At 54.6% G+C, this 18,638-nt stretch overlaps 2 protein-coding genes across 7 annotated transcripts; one reads left to right on the top strand and one right to left on the bottom strand.

Annotated features, from left to right (window-relative positions):
- Window positions 1-66: 66 nt before the first annotated feature.
- CFAP119 (cilia and flagella associated protein 119) lies at window positions 67-4,178 on the bottom strand. Of its 5 annotated transcripts, XM_060032104.1 has the most exons (9): window positions 3,955-4,178; window positions 3,591-3,622; window positions 2,945-3,010; window positions 2,603-2,772; window positions 1,992-2,062; window positions 1,691-1,807; window positions 1,540-1,609; window positions 1,378-1,467; window positions 67-280 (listed from the first exon to the last, which is right to left on the bottom strand). In XM_060032104.1, the coding sequence occupies exons 1-9, from the start codon at window positions 4,156-4,158 to the stop codon at window positions 105-107; spliced, it is 996 nt and encodes a 331-aa protein (XP_059888087.1). In that variant the 5' UTR covers window positions 4,159-4,178; the 3' UTR covers window positions 67-104. The 5 variants fall into 5 exon arrangements, 4 of the variants coding, with proteins under 4 accessions (XP_059888087.1, XP_059888086.1, XP_059888085.1 ...); XM_060032103.1 differs by having other exon boundaries at window positions 1,378-1,609; XM_060032102.1 differs by having other exon boundaries at window positions 1,540-1,807.
- A 518-nt stretch (window positions 4,179-4,696) lies between these two features.
- Window positions 4,697-17,118, top strand: RNF40 (ring finger protein 40). 2 transcript variants are annotated; one of them, XM_060032089.1, is made up of 20 exons: window positions 4,697-4,742; window positions 4,852-5,055; window positions 5,484-5,651; window positions 5,786-5,927; window positions 6,574-6,780; window positions 7,349-7,470; window positions 7,592-7,738; window positions 7,836-7,910; window positions 8,901-9,020; window positions 9,118-9,297; window positions 9,504-9,639; window positions 10,492-10,613; window positions 10,699-11,135; window positions 11,222-11,339; window positions 11,462-11,611; window positions 11,790-12,002; window positions 12,083-12,208; window positions 13,447-13,587; window positions 13,678-13,779; window positions 15,797-17,118. In XM_060032089.1, the coding sequence occupies exons 2-20, from the start codon at window positions 4,924-4,926 to the stop codon at window positions 15,971-15,973; spliced, it is 3,015 nt and encodes a 1,004-aa protein (XP_059888072.1). In that variant the 5' UTR covers window positions 4,697-4,742; window positions 4,852-4,923; the 3' UTR covers window positions 15,974-17,118. The 2 variants fall into 2 exon arrangements, with proteins under 2 accessions (XP_059888072.1, XP_059888073.1); XM_060032090.1 differs by lacking the exons at window positions 4,697-4,742; window positions 4,852-5,055 and adding an exon at window positions 5,111-5,329.
- The last annotated feature ends 1,520 nt before the right edge of the window (window positions 17,119-18,638 follow it).

Genomic DNA, 18,638 nt, shown 5'->3' on the forward strand with positions numbered 1-18,638 from the left:
CAGCGTCCTGTGTCTGGTGCAGGGAAGCCCAGAAGGTGCTCAGGATGGGGGCAGGGTAGGGCCACTTTGGTCCAGGTCTTTATTGGGGAAGAGGGTGGGGGTCACTAGGTCTTGTTCTTGCCTTTGCCTGGAGGTAGCTGGAGGGGCCGCTCGAGTGCGGTCAGCTTGCTGCTGAGCCTTTCCTCACTGGCCTTGAGCTGTTCCTCCACCAGTTGTTGGAGCTGCTCCAGTTCCTTGTTCATCTGGGTCTTGATGTAGGCCCGGAGGATGGAGACCTGGCCTGCAGGGGCAGGGAAGAAGGGACATGTCAGAAGAGATGCCGTCTGGGGCTGAGGGATTGCCCCTAGCCAGGCAAATACAACCTTCCAGGGTGCCCCTGGGAGCTACACTAGTGGCGGTGTTGCTTCAATTCAGAAAATGTCAGCCAGCCCTTCTGTGAGAGAAAGATGGGCAGAGTGGCTGTGCTGCTGCATTTTCTGGATTGCTACTTAGTAGCCTTGTGACCTTAGGCAGGTGACTTAACCTTTCCATGCCTCAGTTTCCTCTGTGTAAAATGCAGATAGTGATAGCACCTAGCAACTAGGATTGAGAGAGGATTAAATGGGTTAATAGATGTAAAATGTGGGAATTCCCTGGCAGTCCAGTGGTTACAACTCCACAATTCCACTGCAGGGGGCACGGGTTCGATTCCTAGTCAGGGAGCTAAGATCCTGCAAGCCACACGGCACAGACAAAAAAAAAAAAAAAAAAAGGTCTATATATATACATACATATATATATATATATGCTTAAAATGGGGCCTGCCTGGCACATAGTGTTGTCAAATGTGTGCTGGCTATTATTGTCATTGGGTTGGGTTTTTTTCCCCTAATATTTATTTATTTATTTATTTACTTTTGGCTGTGTTGGGTCTCCATTGCCGTGCATGGGCTTTCTTTAGTTGTGGCGAGCGGGGGTACTCTTCCTTGTGGCACGCGGATTTCTCATTGTGGTGGCTTCTCTTGTTGTGGAGCACAGGCTCTAGGCACGCGGGCTTCAGTAGTTGTGGCTCACAGGCTTAGTTGCTCCACGACATGTGGGATCTTCCCAGACCAGGGCTTGAACCCGTGTCCCTTGCATTGGCAGGTGGATTCTTAACCACTGCACCGCCAGGGAAGCCCTATTGTCATTGGTTTTATAATCCTTTTCTGGGACTCCTGCCTCACCCCCAGCAGCTGTGCTTTTATCTGTTTGCCATCTTGGACTTCTGCATAAGGAATCATTTGGAGAAAGGACACCATGACTAAAACAAAAATTCTGAAGTCCTGATATGGTCTAAACCCTTCATTTCACACCTGCCCAAAGTCACAGGGAACCCTAACCCCTCCAGGTCCTCACTTGGCTCTGGCTCTGGCTGGACCACTGTTTCCGGTTCCTCCTCATCTGGGGTGAGTGCCTGCTCCTCCACCTCTTCACCCTCTTCTTTCTCTGCAAGCCAGAAGGCAGGAGGAGGCTTCAGCCCCAGCCCAGTCCAGCCCTCGCCCCGGCATTCTCCCTTACCCGTCTCATCCTTTGGCCAGAGCTTGGGTGCCTGTAGCCCCATGTAAGTCAAAGATAGATCCAGCCGCACCTGGGAAGAGGGAGGAAGACGTCTGCACTGAGGGAAAGGGGGGAGATGAGGGGTGGCCTCTTGTAGCCCATGGCCCAGTACCTGGGGTGTGAAGACATATTTGTAGAGCTTGAAGTGGCGGAAGTAGGTGTTGACCACATAATCTGCCAGGGCCAGCAGCTGTTCCTCCTTAAAGAGGTTGATACTGAAGGGGGGCCGCTGTGGGGATGATTGGGAGTTAGAGGACTGACCACCTCCTGAAGCCCTCACCTTTTCTCCAAGTGCCCGGCAATCCAGGAGCAGGAAGAGCCCACTGTGGCCTTCAGAGGAAGATGAGGGTCATGTGTGTAAGAGAGGGTGGGAGGCTGGGCTAGACCTTATCTGGGGGGAGAGTGAAACTGACCCTGATTCCGTGGCAAAAAAGAACACTGGTGAAGTAGCGGTAACATTCCTCCACGTTGCCCAAGGGGGTTGCTGGGAGGGAAGGCAAGATGTGACAGTGAGTACTCTCCCTGATAATCATTCATTTTAGTCACTCAACAGCTACTTATTGAGCATGAGCTTTAGAAGTAGAAAGATATAGGCAACAAATATTGAGTACCCACTATGCACTGTTCTGGGCACTGAACCAGACAAGTTCCTGCCCTTAAGAAGCGTATTTTCTAGTGGAAGTGACAGACAATAAACCAAGAAATACATAGTTTAGCTCTCGTTAAACATTCTGTAGAAAATTAGTTCCAGGAGTAAAGCAAGAGCTGTTTTATTGAGCACTGTGCATGTATCTACATCTATTATATATAATATTTCTCAGAACAGTTTCATAACGTTAGTGCTGTAGCCTTATTATAGATAAGGAAATAGAGGATTTCAAAGGTGAAATAACGGGTGTGATACTGCTGCTAGTGATGACAGAACAAAGATTTCAGGTGCTAATCCTGCTTTTACTTCCCCTGGTCACTTATGCCAGCCTTCTCCTCTCCCCTGGACTCACAGCCCTCGGGGGCCTTCTCTTACCAATACAGGCCTTGTGAAGATCTTGGAGCAGGGCACAAGCCGTTGATGTCTGCTCCAGGGAGAAGCCTTGTTGCCGGCAGAAGATGAGTGCATGGGAGAAGAGGTCCAGGGTGATGGCGTCCCGCAGGCTCTGCGCAGGAGAGCCTAGTCCCAACAGCTCGGCCAGCACCCTTGGGAGGGAGAGAGGAAGGAATGAGTGACAACCGGAGCCTCTCTTCACCGCCCCACACTAGTGTACAACAGGCTTTGGAGCCAGGCATTCCTCATGCCTTCCCAGCCCATCCACCTCCCAGCCTTCCCCAAGAGCTAGCTCTTATTCCCCTCCCTGCTCCCCTTGCATACTCCCTCATCTCCTCAACATTGGCTGTCTTCTCCAGCCTGTGCATGGAATGGATGTCCAGGTACTTCCTGTCATAGGAAAAGAGGGGAAAAGGTGTTGGTGGCCATTATGCATTACCCTCATAACAGGGCTATGATGGCTAGAGCACTGGACTGGGAACCAAGAGACCTGAGTTAGAGGTTTGGCCCTTCCACTGAATTGCTGTGTAACCTTAGGCAGGTCACTTCCCTCTCTGGGCCTCACTTTCTCCATCTGTAAATAGAGGGTATGGCCAAAATGAACTCATGATCCTCTTCATTTCTAAAGCGTAGGATTAGGAAACTTGAGTTCTGGTCTCTGCCACTCCCTACCGTATAACTGGGCAAGTCTCCCTCTGTGAACCTCAGTGTCCCCATTTGTACAATGCTCCGTAGAGGCACTGATACTACATTTACATTCTCAGTCTTTGGCTCCCCTCTTCTCACATTCTCTTTGGACTGGGGCAGCAGGAGACCTGACTTAGTCATCTCGGGTAATTGCATCTCTGGGCTTCAGTCTCCTCATCTGTAAAATGAGGATACCGTTGCTGTTTGACAGGATTGTGGGGAAGCCCTAAAGGAGTAATACAAGTGTGAAGGGTAACTTTCCCCCAAAGCTCTTCACACTCACCATATGCAGATCCGGGGCTGGGGCAGTGGCGGCTGCAGAGAGAAAGCGCATTGGGAAAGGCAGAGCTCTGTTGTTCATGGCCCCTAGTTCTTGAGCCGTTGCGAATCTCTAGCGGGCCTAAGAACGCGTTAACTTGCCTTCTCATCTTAAAGACTAGCTACGAGCAATGCTGGCGGGCTGGGCTTCAGCGACCCCTAAGTACTATTCATGAGCATATTAACAAGGGGGGGTCACACACCCCCGTCTCTTCACCAAGGCAGCCCGGGAAACGTCTTGAACGTTAGAAAGCATAACGACGGGTGGCGCCCTGCTGGGGAGCCCTTTTATAAACATTCATGAGCGGACGACTCTGTCCAGTCCTCACCGGGAACAAGTCGGCTGCAGGATCCTCATCCGCATTCACCGAAGCCACGGTTCCCGACTCGGTATGCACACCTGTTCCCATCCGCGTGGCCGATTCATCCAATGACCTGAGGTCTTTCTTGGGTTCTCTCCGCAATTCGTAGTGCTGTTCAAGCTCCGATTGCATTTTCAGTCCCTGGAATTGGCTGGACTTCCGGCGGATCATCTTGTCGCTCCTCTGTGCTGCGGGGCACCACAGGTTCTGTCCTGCCTCGGTTCTGGGACAGCCGGTTCTCCGGCAGAGGCTGCCAAGGCCTGGCCCTCTATCGACGCTTCAGCCAATCTACGCTGCAGAGAGGCCCGGTGCAGCCAATCCGCTGGGGGCGTCTTCCTCCGTCTCAACGGTGACCGTTGCTAAGGGGGTTCTTGGAGCAAGAGAGAAAGTGTACGGCGCTCGCCAATCAGTGAGAAGAGAATGCGCGTGCGTAATAAGCCGCAAGGCCCGCCCCCGTGCCCTCGCTTCAAAGTTGCTATTCTGAGGCAGGCGATGTCATTAGGACTGGAGAGTGGAAGTGTGTTGTCGGTTACCATAGGAACTGTCTACTGGCCAATCACTGAGAGGAAGAGGCGGTGTTCAGGAAGAAACCAAACGGGACCCGAAAGGCGGCACAAAGCGCGACCAATAGAAACAGGAAGTGGAGAAGATTTCTCCACATCCGGTACTGCCTGTGGCGCCTGCGCTCTGTGCTGGGGAGGCCAGTGACGTCCAGGGGAGTCCAAGATGGCGGCGGTGGGGTGATTCTGCTGCCGGTGAGGGGCCCGGGGCCGGCGGGGCGGGGTCCAGCAGGTGGGTGCGGAGGAGGCTCGGGGCCGCAGGAGCTCCGGCCGCTTCCACATCTCTGCTCTCTGTGTTCTGCAGGTGACGGAAGCGTCGCCTCCGCCTGCCTGACGTGCCTCGGGAGAGCCTGCGCCGCTCCTCCCCGCCGCGGCCATGTCTGGGCCCGGCAACAAACGCGCCGCCGGCGATGGGGGCTCGGGGCCCCCAGAGAAGAAGCTGAGTCGCGAGGAGAAGACCACAACCACGCTTATAGAGCCCATCCGTCTTGGGGGCATCTCTTCCACGGTTCGTGGGCTCTTGTTTCAGGCCTCACAACTTACCAGAACTCCCATCTCTGTTCTCCGTCCACGTCGTCCAGAACCTTACTCCCAGTTCCCCAGGTTTAGCAAGATCCACTTTTCAGAACACTCTGTTGAAAGAAACCGAGGACACGACGTCTGCCTTCCCTTTACAGATAGGAAAACAGGTTTCCAGAGGGCGTGTGACTTGTCAAAGACTTCAGAGTTAGGAAGAGGCAGAAGCAGAACGTGACCCTCCTCACAACCGAGACGCTTTCTCTGTGGGTGTCTGAGCCTCTTTAAATCCTGTTAGCAGTTAGTCTGGGGTTACTCCCCTCTCCCATCCATTCCATTTTGCTTTTCTTTGTCTCTTTCTATGATTGGGTTCTTGGTCCCTGCTTGACCATCTTCTCGGCCCCTTTGTTTCCTTGGTAGGAGGAGATGGACTTGAAGGTTTTGCAGTTCAAGAATAAGAAACTGGCAGAGCGGTTGGAACAGAGACAGGCTTGTGAAGATGAACTCCGAGAACGAATTGAGAAGTTGGAGAAGCGGCAGGCCACAGATGACGCCACACTCCTCATTGTCAATCGCTACTGGGCCCAGGTGGATGCCCTTCTACTTTCCAAGACCTGGCCTTGATCCAGCTGCCAATCCTCAGACTCCTCTGCTAGGAAAGGAGTATCATGCTGGGAAGCACCTGAGGGATTCATAACATTTTTGGTGCTTTCTCCCTTCAGCTGGATGAAACTGTGGAAGCCCTTCTCCGACACCATGAGAGCCAGGGGGAGCTGTCTTCAGGGACAGAGGCGCCTGGGACCCAGGAGGGGCCAACACGTGATGAGACCCCTCTCACAGAGCCAGGGACATCGGAGCTGAGGGGTAGGGCCAGAGCCCTGGGATCTGGGAAGCTTAATTAAGTTCTGGGGAAGGTCCTGGAGAGGAGGGAACTTTGACATTAGGCTGCTGAATTCCCTGCTTGCGCGCGCGCACACACACACACACAAATTGATTTCATATCTGGGCAGCAAAGGGCAGTGGGTAAGAACACAGGTTTTGGAATCTGAGTGACATGGTTAAGAGTCCAATTCATGTTTTGACATTCTTAGTTCAAAAAAGTATTAAATGCTGACTGTGTAGTTGACATAGTTGTAGCTTTGGAGGAGACAAAGAAAATAAAAAAGAAATACTTACTGCCCCAGCCATTAGGGAGGAAGTGGTTATAAACCATAAAAAAAAGTGTAGGGGTCCCTGAATGGGAATTAGTGTGTATGCACACTAGTTTAGCTTAGGAAGGCAGAGAAGGCCTTCCCTGAGGAAGTGATTTGGTAGCTCTCTGGCTTTGAGGAAATTACCTCACTGAACTGCAGTTATTTCACTTTTAAGATGGGGATAACAACAGTATTACAGGGGTTGGTTATGTTGACTCAGTGAGCCATAGAGAGTTGAAGGAGGCGATCTGGAACTTGGTAAAGAGTGGTGGTAACTGTTACCATTATCCTCATGAGGGTCTGTCCGTCCCTCCCAGAGCCCCTGCCAATGCAGCTGCGGCCACCTCTCAGTGAGCCAGCCTTGGCTTTTGTGGTGGCCCTGGGTGCAAGCAGTAGTGAGGAGGTGGAGCTGCAGCTGCAGGGCCGCATGGAATTCTCCAAGGCAGCTGTGTCCCGTGTCGTGGAGGCCTCTGACCGCCTACAGCGCCAGGTGGAGGAGCTCTGTCAGCGAGTATACAGCCGAGGTTAGTTCTTTGTGCCCCCACCCCAGAGGTGTCCAACTCCATTTGCATCTTTATGGTATCCCCTCCTCAGTGCTCCTGGCCCAGAGGCAGCCACAGTTCCCCCAAGGAATAAATCAGCCATGTTTTCAGGTGCAGGCTTAGGCTGTTGATGGTGGCTCTCGCTTTGATTCCTGGAGTTGAGCTCTAGAGAGACAGGTGGGAGGAGTTGTTGATGCCGGGGGAGCCTCCCCCTTGTGGCTGGAGACCTCTTGGGAGCATTGTGCACAAATCTTGGTGGCAGTTGCTGACCCACGAGGCATAGCAGCAAGTGCCCAGGCTTTGCAGGCAGACTGACTTCTCTCAGCCTTAGTTCTGTCAGTCCAGCCTGGGCGTTCTGAGCAGATGGCTCTCCTCTCTGAGCTGGTTTCCTCCTTTGTGCAGTGGGGACAAAGACTCCTGGCTTTGTCATGAGAAAATGGCAAGACAGCTGGTGGATCACACTGGGCAATGACCTAGCAGACTCCAGGATGAGTTAGTACTTTGACCCATTGCCTTGGACTTGGCTCTTACCCGAGCCCTCCCTTCACAGGGGACAGTGAGCCCCCCAGTGAGGCAGCTCGGGCACGCACCCGGGAGCTGGGCCGTGAGAACCGGCGACTGCAGGACTTGGCCACCCAGCTACAGGAGAAGCACCACCGCATCTCGTTGGAGGTGGGAGTTGGGCTTTTAGGGTGGGATTAGAACCAGGGCAGGGTTTGGATTAGATGGGCACCCAAGGATCTCAGGGAGCCGGGTCTCTTATCTAAGTACCTGTCCCCTTCCTTGTCCCCAGTACTCTGAGCTCCAGGATAAAGTGACATCTGCAGAGACCAAAGTGCTGGAGATGGAGACGACAGTAGAAGACCTGCAGTGGGACATTGAGAAGTTGCGGAAGCGTGAGCAAAAGCTCAATAAGCACCTAGCGGAGGCCTTGGAGCAGGTGGGGTCAGACATTGGGTCAGATGGAGCCAGAGCAGGGTACTTGGGGCCCTCGCTTCTCTCCTCCACACCCTGTCTCCTCTGTCTTCTCTCCACAGCTCAACTCTGGCTACTATGTATCTGGGAGCTCCTCAGGCTTTCAGGGGGGCCAGATCACACTCAGCATGCAGAAGGTGAGCAGCAGCATTCTTCCTCGTCCCTCCCACCACCTTTTCTCTACCCTACCCTTGAACATCCCCTCAGGATTAAGGACAGACGTCCAGCTGTGGTCTCGGAGGTCTTTCCCCGTTACTCACAGTGCTCTTTATTTCATTCTTTCATATGTGTATTCAGTAAATAATTGCTGAACACTAAGTGCTAGGTACTGTGTAGGAAGCAGGCATTTTGGAGAACGAAACAGACAGGAATTAAACCTTTCATGAAGCTTAAGTTCTAGTTTGGGTAACTGACAAGAATTAGGTAAGGTCGTATGTACATCAGCTGGTTAAAAGTACCACTTAGGGGCTTCCCTGGTGGCGCAGTGGTTGAGAGTCCGCCTGCCGATGCAGGGGACACGGGTTCGTGCCCCGGTCCGGGAGGATCCCACATGCCGTGGAGCAGCTGGGCCCGTGAGCCACGGCCGCTGAGCCTGCGCGTCCGGAGCCTGTGCTCCACAGCGGGAGAGACCACAACAGTGAGAGGCCCGCGTACTGCAAAAAAAAAAAAAAAAAAAAAAAGTACCACTTAGAAAAGAGATGTTGGGGTATGTTGGAGTCAATTGGCATTCTCAGTTGTGTAGCTGAGAAAGGGCCTTGCTGCCGCTGTCTCATTCCTTGTCCTGCTTTTGCTCTCTCAATTCTTGGTCGTTGCACACTTTTTTGGTGCTACAGGGTCACTGCGCCCTGTCTCCCCTTGCTCAGCTTGCTCTTCAGGTCTTCCAGGAAGGCTTCCCTGACCCCCTGTCAGTTACAAGCCTTGCTTCCCAGCACTGACCAGGCAGTACTGAGTTTTCTCCTACTTGCCTGAGAGCCCTTAGGAAAGTGCCTGGGTCCGGCTTGTCACTGGGCCTTCAGAGTACATCACTGCTCTGCAGATGGGAGCTTGGGTAGGGCATATGGTGGGGCTATGAGGGAAGCATGCGTCCTGGCCTGGCCCTGCCTCCCACTGCCCTTCCCACTCCTCAGTTTGAGATGCTGAACGCGGAGTTGGAGGAAAACCAGGAATTGGCCAATAGCCGCATGGCAGAGCTGGAGAAGCTGCAGGCAGAACTTCAGGGGGCTGTGCGGACCAATGAGCGCCTCAAGGTGAGCTGTGTTTGGGGCTGGGAGGGCCTGAGCCTGCACGGTAGGAGCTGAGCTCTGAAACCTCTTGCTGATTGCCTTTGGACATCCCTGCCCCTAGGTAGCCCTGCGGAGTCTTCCTGAGGAGGTGGTACGGGAGACAGGGGAGTACCGAATGCTGCAGGCGCAGTTCTCACTGCTCTACAATGAGTCTCTGCAAGTGAAGACCCAGCTGGACGAGGCCCGTGGGCTGCTGCTGGCCACCAAGAATTCCCACCTGAGGCACATTGAGCACATGGAGGTATGCCCTTGGAACAGGGGCAGGGGACAGGGGTAAAGACCAGACCCTTAGGGTCAGATTGTTCCTGGGTCAAGGGTGTCAGAGGCCCTGTGTGCCTGCCAGAGGTCCCTTGGGAGTAAACTCCTCCTGAGCTGCTGAGGCCTGAGGTAGGGGGGGCTTGCCAGGAACTAAGGGGTTGGGTGGGTCCTTAATGCCTCAACCCACAGAGTGATGAGCTGGGGCTTCAGAAGAAGCTGCGCACAGAGGTTATCCAGCTGGAGGATACGCTGGCCCAGGTACGCAAGGAGTACGAGATGCTGCGCATCGAGTTTGAACAGAACCTGGCGGCCAACGAGCAGGCGGGTATGTGGTGAGGACAGGGTTGAGGTGGGGCCTTATCTGGGATTGCTGGGCCCTGGTGTGGCCAGATGCTTATCCAGATGTAAGAGGTTAAGTCCTTTCTTCTCCCAGAGCCTCATCTCTCTGTGGAAAATGGGGACCACACCACCTGACTCAAAGGCGCAGTGAGGCTTACAGCCAGATGAGGTGGCTCATGGAGCAGACTGAGGCAGAACGGGAGCTGTCACCCTCATCCATACTTCTCTGGCCTTATGGTGCCTCTCTGAGATACTAATTCATTTTTCACAGATTTATTGAACACTTTCTATGACCCAGGCTCAGTTCTAGGCTTTGGGATGATACCAGTGAACAAAACACGACGGATCCCTGTTGTGGAGCAGTGTTATAGTGAGGGAAGACAGACAACAAAGGAGGAAAAAATTGAACGTGTATATTAGGTTGTGACAAATATACCAAGAAAAATAAAGCAGGGAGGGAAGATAGGAAGTATTATGAGAAATGCCGGGGAAATGTAATTAAGAAGATGGTATTTGTTTAAAAAGCTAAAAGAAGTGGACTAACTTACTTTTATGAATTTACAGTTAGTCATGTGTTCCTTTGAAAGGAAATTTGGAAATATTTTAGAAGTCTGCATTAGCAGAAATAACACACATAGGCAGTGTCAAGTTATGTTTAGGTGAATTCTCTTCATTTGTTTGATGAGATCACACACTCTACATAAGGCTTCAGTTGTTATCTCCTTTGTAATGAGAGTGATGGCTCTGGCCCTGCCCCTTCCCCCACTGAGGGGTTGGGCCCCTAACCCAGGGACCAACCCAGCCTTCAACCCAGCCTTGGTTTCCTGTACTCTTCCAGGGCCCATCAACCGGGAGATGCGCCACCTGATCAGCAGCCTCCAAAACCACAACCACCAGCTAAAGGGGGACGCTCAGCGATACAAGCGGAAGCTGCGGGAAGTGCAGGCTGAGATTGCCAAGGTGAGGAGGGGCTGCCTGGGGAAAGCTGCGGCTAGACCCCAGTGAGCACGTCTCACCTCAGCCCTGTTCTCTCTGTGCTTTGCAGCTCCGGGCCCAGGCCAGTGGCTCTACCCACTCCATCCCCACCCTGGGCCACCCGGAGGACTCTGGCCTGAGTGCCCCAGCCCCGGGGAAAGAAGAGGGTGGGCCAGGCCCTGTTGGTGCCCCTGATGCCAGAAAGGAGATGGCTTCAATGCCTGGCGCTGCCATTACTACCTCCTTGGTGAAGAAGGAAGACCTGGTCCCTTCTGAGGAAGAGGCCCAGGCCCTGACCCCCGGGGCCCAGGGCCCCTCCTCCCGGGCCCGAGAACCTGAGGCTAAACCCAAGCGGGAGCTTCGGGAGCTTCGGGAGCGGGAAGGGCCTGGGCTGGGACCCCCATCTGTAGCCTCAGCTCTCTCAAGGACTGATCGGGAGAAGGTCAAGGTGGAGGAGGCCAAGAGGAAGGAGTCAGAGCTCCTCAAAGGTCTCCGAGCAGAGCTCAAGTGAGGCCCTGTTCCTTTCTCCTTCCCACCCCTGCCAAGTGGCCTCCAACCCTACTCACCAAGCCTTCCTCCTATGCCTCCCCCAGGAAGGCCCAGGAAAGTCAGAAGGAGATGAAACTGCTGCTGGACATGTATAAGTCTGCACCCAAGGAGCAGCGGGATAAGGTGCAGCTCATGGCAGCGGAACGCAAGGCCAAGGCTGAGGTGAGGGCAGGTAGGGCCTATGAGGTGTGCAGAGAGGCTGCCCCAGGGGGTTGTAACCAGAGCAGAGCCCTAGGTCAGCAGGAAGCAGTGACAAGAGAGCTCCCTCCTTCTGGTGGTTATAGGTCGATGAGCTACGGAGCCGTATCCGGGAATTAGAGGAGAGGGATCGGAGGGAGAGCAAGAAGATCGCGGATGAGGATGCCCTGCGGCGCATTCGTCAGGCAGAGGAGCAGATAGAACACCTGCAACGCAAGTTGGGTGCCACCAAGCAGGTGCGACCCCGTTCTGGTCCCCTTGCTTCTGAATATTGGAATTTCCTAAACCTCCTATTCTAGCACATGGCCTGGGTCCATTCTGTGGTTCTTTGCTCAGCCATGTTTTCCTGTGGTTTCCCCACTGTCGTCTTGTCCATCTACTACATTCCATCTTGTCCTTGCCCACTTGCTGCAGGAGGAGGAGGCTCTGCTCTCAGAGATGGATGTGACAGGCCAGGCTTTTGAGGACATGCAGGAGCAGAATGGGCGGCTGCTACAGCAGTTGCGGGAAAAGGACGATGCCAACTTTAAGCTGATGTCAGAGCGGATCAAGGCCAACCAGATTCATAAGCTACTGCGGGAGGAGAAGGATGAGCTGGGCGAGCAGGTTCTTGGCCTCAAGTCTCAGGTATGGCTGCCCTGGGCTTGTTAGAGTGGAGCTGGAGAGGCAGGGGCTCCCCAGCACTGAGTCCCCACCCCTGTCCTCAGGTGGATGCCCAGCTGCTGACCGTGCAGAAGCTGGAGGAAAAAGAGCGGGCCTTGCAGGGCAGCCTCGGGGGTGTGGAGAAGGAGCTGACACTGCGCAGCCAGGCCCTGGAGCTCAACAAGAGGAAGGTGAGGCCAGACCTATGCGAGGGGACAGCAACCTGGGATGCTGGCTCACAGCCTCACTTTGTGACTCTGCCTAGAGAACTTGAAGCAGATGACCTGGGCCGAAGTCTGGCTCTGCTTCATCTCACAGCCCAGCTCATGTCTCAGACACTTACTGTGTTCCAAACTGTGTGCTGGAGGACTTTGCATGCTTGGTCACATTTCAGTCTGAAAATAATCCTACAACAGTTTTTGTTGTTACCTTTCATAAGTGAGAAGATTGAGGCTCAGGGAGGTAGCTGACTTGCTCAAGAAAGAGTGGAACTGGAATTTGGGCCCGGGGTCTCCTTGGCTCCTCAGCCCACGTCCTGACACTGCATTGGTTAGCTGTGAAATGTGCATGGTGGTCTCTGTCATGTAGTTGTATTAAACCTAAGAAATGTTTAGCTTGTGGTAGTTGTTCTTCTGAGGGTAACAGAGTTAGGAATGATCTGTGGCGCCCTCTTGGTGATATCACTCCTCTAGCTTATGGTAAAGGCTTAAGATTAACATTGACTTTCATCTTTTTTCCCCTCCTGGACTTCGTTTCTTCTCCATTTGGCTCATTCATTTAAGCAGTATTAGTCATACCCTTGTTATATCCCAGGACCTGCACTGAGTGCTGGGGAGATCACGGGAACAAGACCGCCCTGCTGGAAGTGGGAACTTCCAGTTTTGAGGGGCAGATAGCAAGCCGATAATCCCACAGACAAAATAACATCATTACAGATCATAGCATGTTTTTTGTGTGTGGGGGGGGGTGGCACGCTGCACAGCTTGTGGGCCACGGCAGTGAAAGCCTGGAATCCTAACTACTAGGCCACCAGGGAACTCACGGTATGTCTTATGAAGGAAATAGAGGCGGATGAAAGAAAAATAGGACAGTGTGTCTCAGGAGGTGACATTTGAGCTGAGGCCTCAGGGGGTTGCAGGAAAAAAATGTGTGTTGAGGGGAGCAGAAAGAGGAGCCCGGTGAAGCCTCAAAGACAGGAGAGAGCGTTATGCAGGTGAGGAACTGAAGGTGTTGGGAATGAGGTAGACTAGGAGGAGGTGAGGGTTCAGAGGTCAGGAGACAGAACCAGTTCCAGTGAAGATACTGGACTTACCCCAAGAGCAGGTATCACTGGATGGTTGACACAAGCATCTGTGGGCCATGGCTCCACATGCCTGACTCCCCAGGCTCAGGCAAACGGTGCCCCTCCTCCCCGCTCCACCCACCTCAGGCTGTGGAAGCAGCTCAGCTGGCCGAGGACCTGAAGGTACAGCTGGAGCACGTGCAGACACGGCTGCGAGAGATCCAGCCTTGCCTGGCAGAGAGCCGGGCTGCCCGTGAGAAAGAAAGCTTCAACCTCAAGAGGGCTCAGGTGTGTGGTGGGCAGGGGTGGGGGCGGGGTGGGGGCAGGAGGTTCAGATTGAGGACCCTTGCACTCAGCCTAGCCCCTCTCCTGCCCCAGGAGGACATCTCACGGCTGCGACGCAAGCTGGAGAAGCAGAGGAAGGTGGAGGTTTACGCAGATGCCGATGAAATACTCCAGGAGGAGATCAAGGAGTACAAGGTGGGGCCTTGGGGCTGGGTTGTGCTCCAGGAATCTTAGGTGACCTAGGAATCTTAGATGGGGGGTTGGTGAGAGCTCTGGTGGGTAGTCTGGGGAACCCAGAAATAAGGTAGGATGGCAAAACCTGCGCAGAACCCGATGTGGAGAATCAGATAACTATCAAGTATGGTACACATACTACGTGCCAGGCAGAGTGCCTGGCTAGGTATGAGAGGGCTAGGCACTAGACCTGGTCTCAGATCTCTTGAAACTGACAGTCTGTTGGAGGAGGCAGCCAAGTAATTCTCCCATCTGAGTGATGAGCAGTGTGATGGCAGAGGCCAGAGGGGCTGTGGGAAATCAGGGGAGCCCCTTAACAGCCCTGGTGGTCAGCAGGCTTCCTGGAAGGAATATCATCCAAAGAAAAACTGAAGAGTGAGTCAGGGTTGGCCGTGATGAACGGGGATGAAAGGGTTCCACCAAAGGGAAAGGCAGAGGTGGAGGCCTTTAGTTGAGAGAGGCGTGCTGGAGGACAGAGCTGGACAGTCGTAGTTGGAGGACAGAACATGGGTTTTGTGGTGAGTGACAAGCCTGGTGGGGGTTGGGCAGTGTTAGATCCTGAAGGGTTTGCAAACCAGGTTGAGCTGCTTGGCGTATGCTGTAGTCAGTGTGCAGAGAGCGATGTCTCAAGGATGTTGAGGATGAGGTGCCTGTGGGACTTCTTGGGAGGCTGTCTGGGAAGGCACTCAAAGCAAAAGGGCTGGTGTGGAGGACAGGAGTTTGTGGGGGATTGTCAGCAGAGGCAAAGGTAGAAGCCACATATAACTGTCGTCACCCAGGGAGGGTCTGTGGCATGACACGGAACAGTGTCATGAGGTGAGGGCAGGTAGGGCCTTTGAGGAGCTCTGACTCCTCCCCCGCCGTGGCGAGGGATGGCATCGGCCGTCACTCCCCCTGAGGAGCCTCGAAACTTAAATGATGGACAGAGGAAGAGGAGCCTGTAGCTTAGGAGGAAGGAGAGCAATCTAGAGGGAATTGATTGGGGAAGAGTTTCAAGGAGGCAGGGGTGAGCTCAGAAATGCCAAGAAGGCAAATGAAGCAGGTGTTGAGAGATGCCTCTTGGATTTGGCAGCCTTGGTGGGAGTTCTTGGGCAGAGGTGGAGGTGGAGGTCAGATCACCTGGACTCTCACCTACTGCAGTGAGGAAAGGGTGGAGAGTGAGTCAGTAAGTAGACAACCTGTTGAAGCAGTTTGGCCTTGAAGGGGCAGAGGCAGCTCGAGGCAGCCATGAGGGAGCAGGGAAGGGTTTTTGGAGAAACAACAGACTGCAGCCTGTCAAATGCTGATGGGTAGGGTTCTGAGAGCTAGGGAAGAGGTGATGCTTGTGGGGAGTTGCTGAGGTGGCAGGCAGGGCAGAGGATGAATGTTGGGAATGCTGAGTTGTGGGAATTTCCTGTCTGGAGTTGGAAGTGAGACCTGGTGGCAGGTGGGAAGTTTCAAGATAGGAGAGGAGATTTGTAAAACCTCCTTAGAGAGAAATGAATCCCAGGACCCACAGCAGGATTTCTGGGCAGCACCAGGGATGGGCCCAGTTGAGGGTTGAGAACAGCAGATTTCTAGTGGCACTGCCATGCCCAGCTGTGACTTACCAGATGCAGGTGGAGAGAAGGTAGACAGTCGGCTTAAGCCAGGATTGGGGTTTTGCCAGAGAAGGCCAAAGGGGCAAGAGATGAAGCCCCCGGGCAGAGAAGCTCAGGTTGGAGCCTGTGGGTCATTGACCTTTAGAGGGGACATGTGACCACTGGCCATCACCACCCAGATTAGAGGCTAGACTGTGCTACTTTCTAGTTTTGAAACCTGGGCTTTTGAGCCTCAGTTTCCTCATCTGGAGGATGCTTATCCCTACCTCCTAGGGCTATGGTGAGAGTTAGGTGCAGTCTGCTCTGTGGTGGCCTTAGTCTGGACCACCTCTTGCTATCAGCTTGGGATCCGGGCCCTGTCAGGATTGTTCCTGAGCTGATGCCTGTGCCCTGCCCAGGCGCGGTTGACCTGCCCCTGCTGTAACACCCGCAAGAAGGATGCAGTCCTCACCAAGTGCTTCCACGTTTTCTGCTTCGAGTGCGTACGGGGCCGCTATGAGGCCCGCCAGAGGAAGTGCCCCAAGTGCAACGCAGCCTTTGGTGCCCATGACTTCCACCGTGTCTACATCAGCTGAACCCGTAACTCAGGGGACTTTGGAACACCCATGGACCCTGGGGGCTGTGCCTCCAGTCCCTCCCCACCCCACACCCAGTGGCCCCCACCCTCCATTCCGGACCCTGTGGGCCCAGCCCCTCCCCATGTAGTTGGTTTTGGGGGCCCCAGTGCATGCTAGTGGGAGTGGGATTAACCAAGCTCAGTTTCACCTTTTCCCCAAGGTCAGAACTACAGCCTAGGGGGCACTTGCCCTGCACAAAAGGTCTGCTGTGAGAGGCCTGAGGGGCCCAGAGCACTCAACAGAACTTCTTGGAACCTGGCCCTAAACCTTCTCCAACTGACTCCACGGGCCCATCCCAGCCCTAAAGGGGAAATTCCCCAGGCTGTGACTTCCCACACAAGTGGAAGTTCACTACCTGCTTACACACCCACAAGTAAGGACCAGGGATGGGTCAGATCCCCAGCTCCTTGCTCTGAGACTGGGCTCTGGGGCCCAGGGAGTTTCTTTACCCTCTGCTCCCCAGACCTAGGCAGACCTCCCCTCCTGTGGAGTTCCTTGGGCTCTTTGGTCTGGTCTTATACTAAGAGCACCTCCTTGATGGGGGCACTGTCTTCTGGGAAGCTCTAAGGTTGCTGCAGTCACCTTGCACTCATCTTGGGAGTGCTGAACTAAGATCATCAGTTTCTATTCTAATCAGACCCCTCCCAATCTCTACTTCGCTCCCAGGCCCCACTTACAGCCCTGATGCTTCCCAGGGCTCCGCTGGGTCCCCAGCCCTGACCCTGCTTTCATCCTGGTGGCCTTAACTTTAGTGGAGGCAGAACTTCCAGGGGGAAAAAGGGACAGACTAGTGTGCTGGGCCGACTTCCAATCATTCCAGGTAGAAGAGCATCTAACACCCTGTGACTGAGCCTATACCCACAATGCTTCGTGTGTTGCCTGCCCAAGCACACTCTATGGGCTGTGAAGGCAGTATGCAGGGGCCTGGAAGGTGGAGCTGCTGAGAGGTGCAAGGCTCCTCTCGGTCCCTGCTCTAGAGATGTCTTGTATAGGCTGTTAATTGTTTTGAATAAACGTCCAACCCTCAGCCTATAGTCCGGGTAGCCAGGCTTCCTGCCCTAAATGTGGTTCCGGATTTTGGCTGTTACACTTGTTCCCAGCGCTGCCCTGGCTGGCGTGTGAACCTGGAGGGCCTGCACAGATGAGACCCCACTCCCAACAGCTGGTTAGACTGGGCCTTTGGGAGGGGCGCGTCTGCAGGGAGAAAGCGTCGTGGTCAGCACTCTGTCGCCAGCCGGCCCCACCTGTTCCCATGGGGAGGGGCTGACACCCTGGATCTCCGCATCTCTGCCGGCCCGGTCCGTGCGGGCTCGCCACAGCCCGCGCAGTCATTGGCGGCAGGGGTGCTGGGAACCCCGAGGTGCATCCTGGGAAATGTAGTTCTGTATTGGTGCTTCTAGGCAAGATCTTCGGAGGGGAGAGCCGGGTCCCCGGTTGTGCTGGCCAGAGGCGGGCCTGGGCCCAGTCTGTGGGCCGTTTTTCCCCAATGGCTTCACCCGCCCTTCCCCCTCGGACGGACAAGCAGGACGCCTCAGCGGGTCACTTATTTCATTGCGACCTGCACTGGCCACTGGCCTTGTTCTCGGGAACTGTGTGTCCAGCGGCGCCTGTGGGTTCAGTGTGCTGTCGAGTCCGCGGCCGGAGGCTGCACTGGGGGTCGCGCTCGGGCCGGTGTTGACCGGGCTTGGTGCCGGAGCTGGAGCCATGGCCACGGGAGCGGCCGCCGCCTTGTCAGCAGTCACGCCCTTGCGCGAAGCTGCGGCTTTATCAGAGGTCTCGCCTTTGGTGGGGCTCGCGGCTTTGTCCGCCTTCGGGCTCCACATGGTGCCCAAGGTATCGGCGGGGCCGCAGCGGTTGGACCAGGTTGGACCGGAGACGGGGGCTACAGTGCTTCCGGCTCAGGGCTGGCGACAGTGGGCGCGCTCGCTGAGGCTCTCGCCGTGGCGGGGGATGGCATCGGGCCGTCGAGGAGGTGTCCGTGGCTCCCGGCAGTGGTGGCCAAGGTGGGAAAAAACGCAGCACATTGCATCATAGAGATGCCGTCTGGCTCTGAGGGGAGCGCTGCGCCCTGGAGCGGGCCGGGGTCCGCCAATCTTCTGTGAGCACTACCCTCTTTCCCAGGAGTCACCTCCACGTGAGCTCCTTAACAAATGCAAGTGACTGCGACACCTCCCCAAATATCTCTCCTGGGCTAGTCTCCATATCCAGTAGGGCTAAAATCTCTGAGTCCTCATGCTTAATAAAGTATGCCCAAACCACTTTCTCAAGCTCCAGACCAAGGGAGTGGGATAAAAATCCCAGAATTTGTGGGAAGAGCAAGCACTGATGCTGCAGGAAGAACAGTAAACTCACCGTAAACGTTGGTTTGCAGTGAGCCTGCCCAGTGCTGGGAGGATCTGCCTTAGGGGCTGGTCAGCCCCTTGCACTCAGGATGTTTGATCCCTTACAACCTCAGTGGCTGTGTGATACCCTGGGCCCCTTGGGATGGGCAGGCCAAAGCTCCTCCTGAACCAATCTTGACCTTGGCTGGCCTCGGAGGGTAAGCAGATGCTGGCCTCAGTGGCAAAGTTACGTGTTTTAGCCAGAATTAAGGCTGCTGTCTGTGGCCACAGGGTCCAGGGGA

The sequence above is a fragment of the Delphinus delphis genome, chromosome 15, assembly GCF_949987515.2.
Source record: "Delphinus delphis chromosome 15, mDelDel1.2, whole genome shotgun sequence".
NCBI lineage: Eukaryota > Metazoa > Chordata > Mammalia > Artiodactyla > Delphinidae > Delphinus > Delphinus delphis.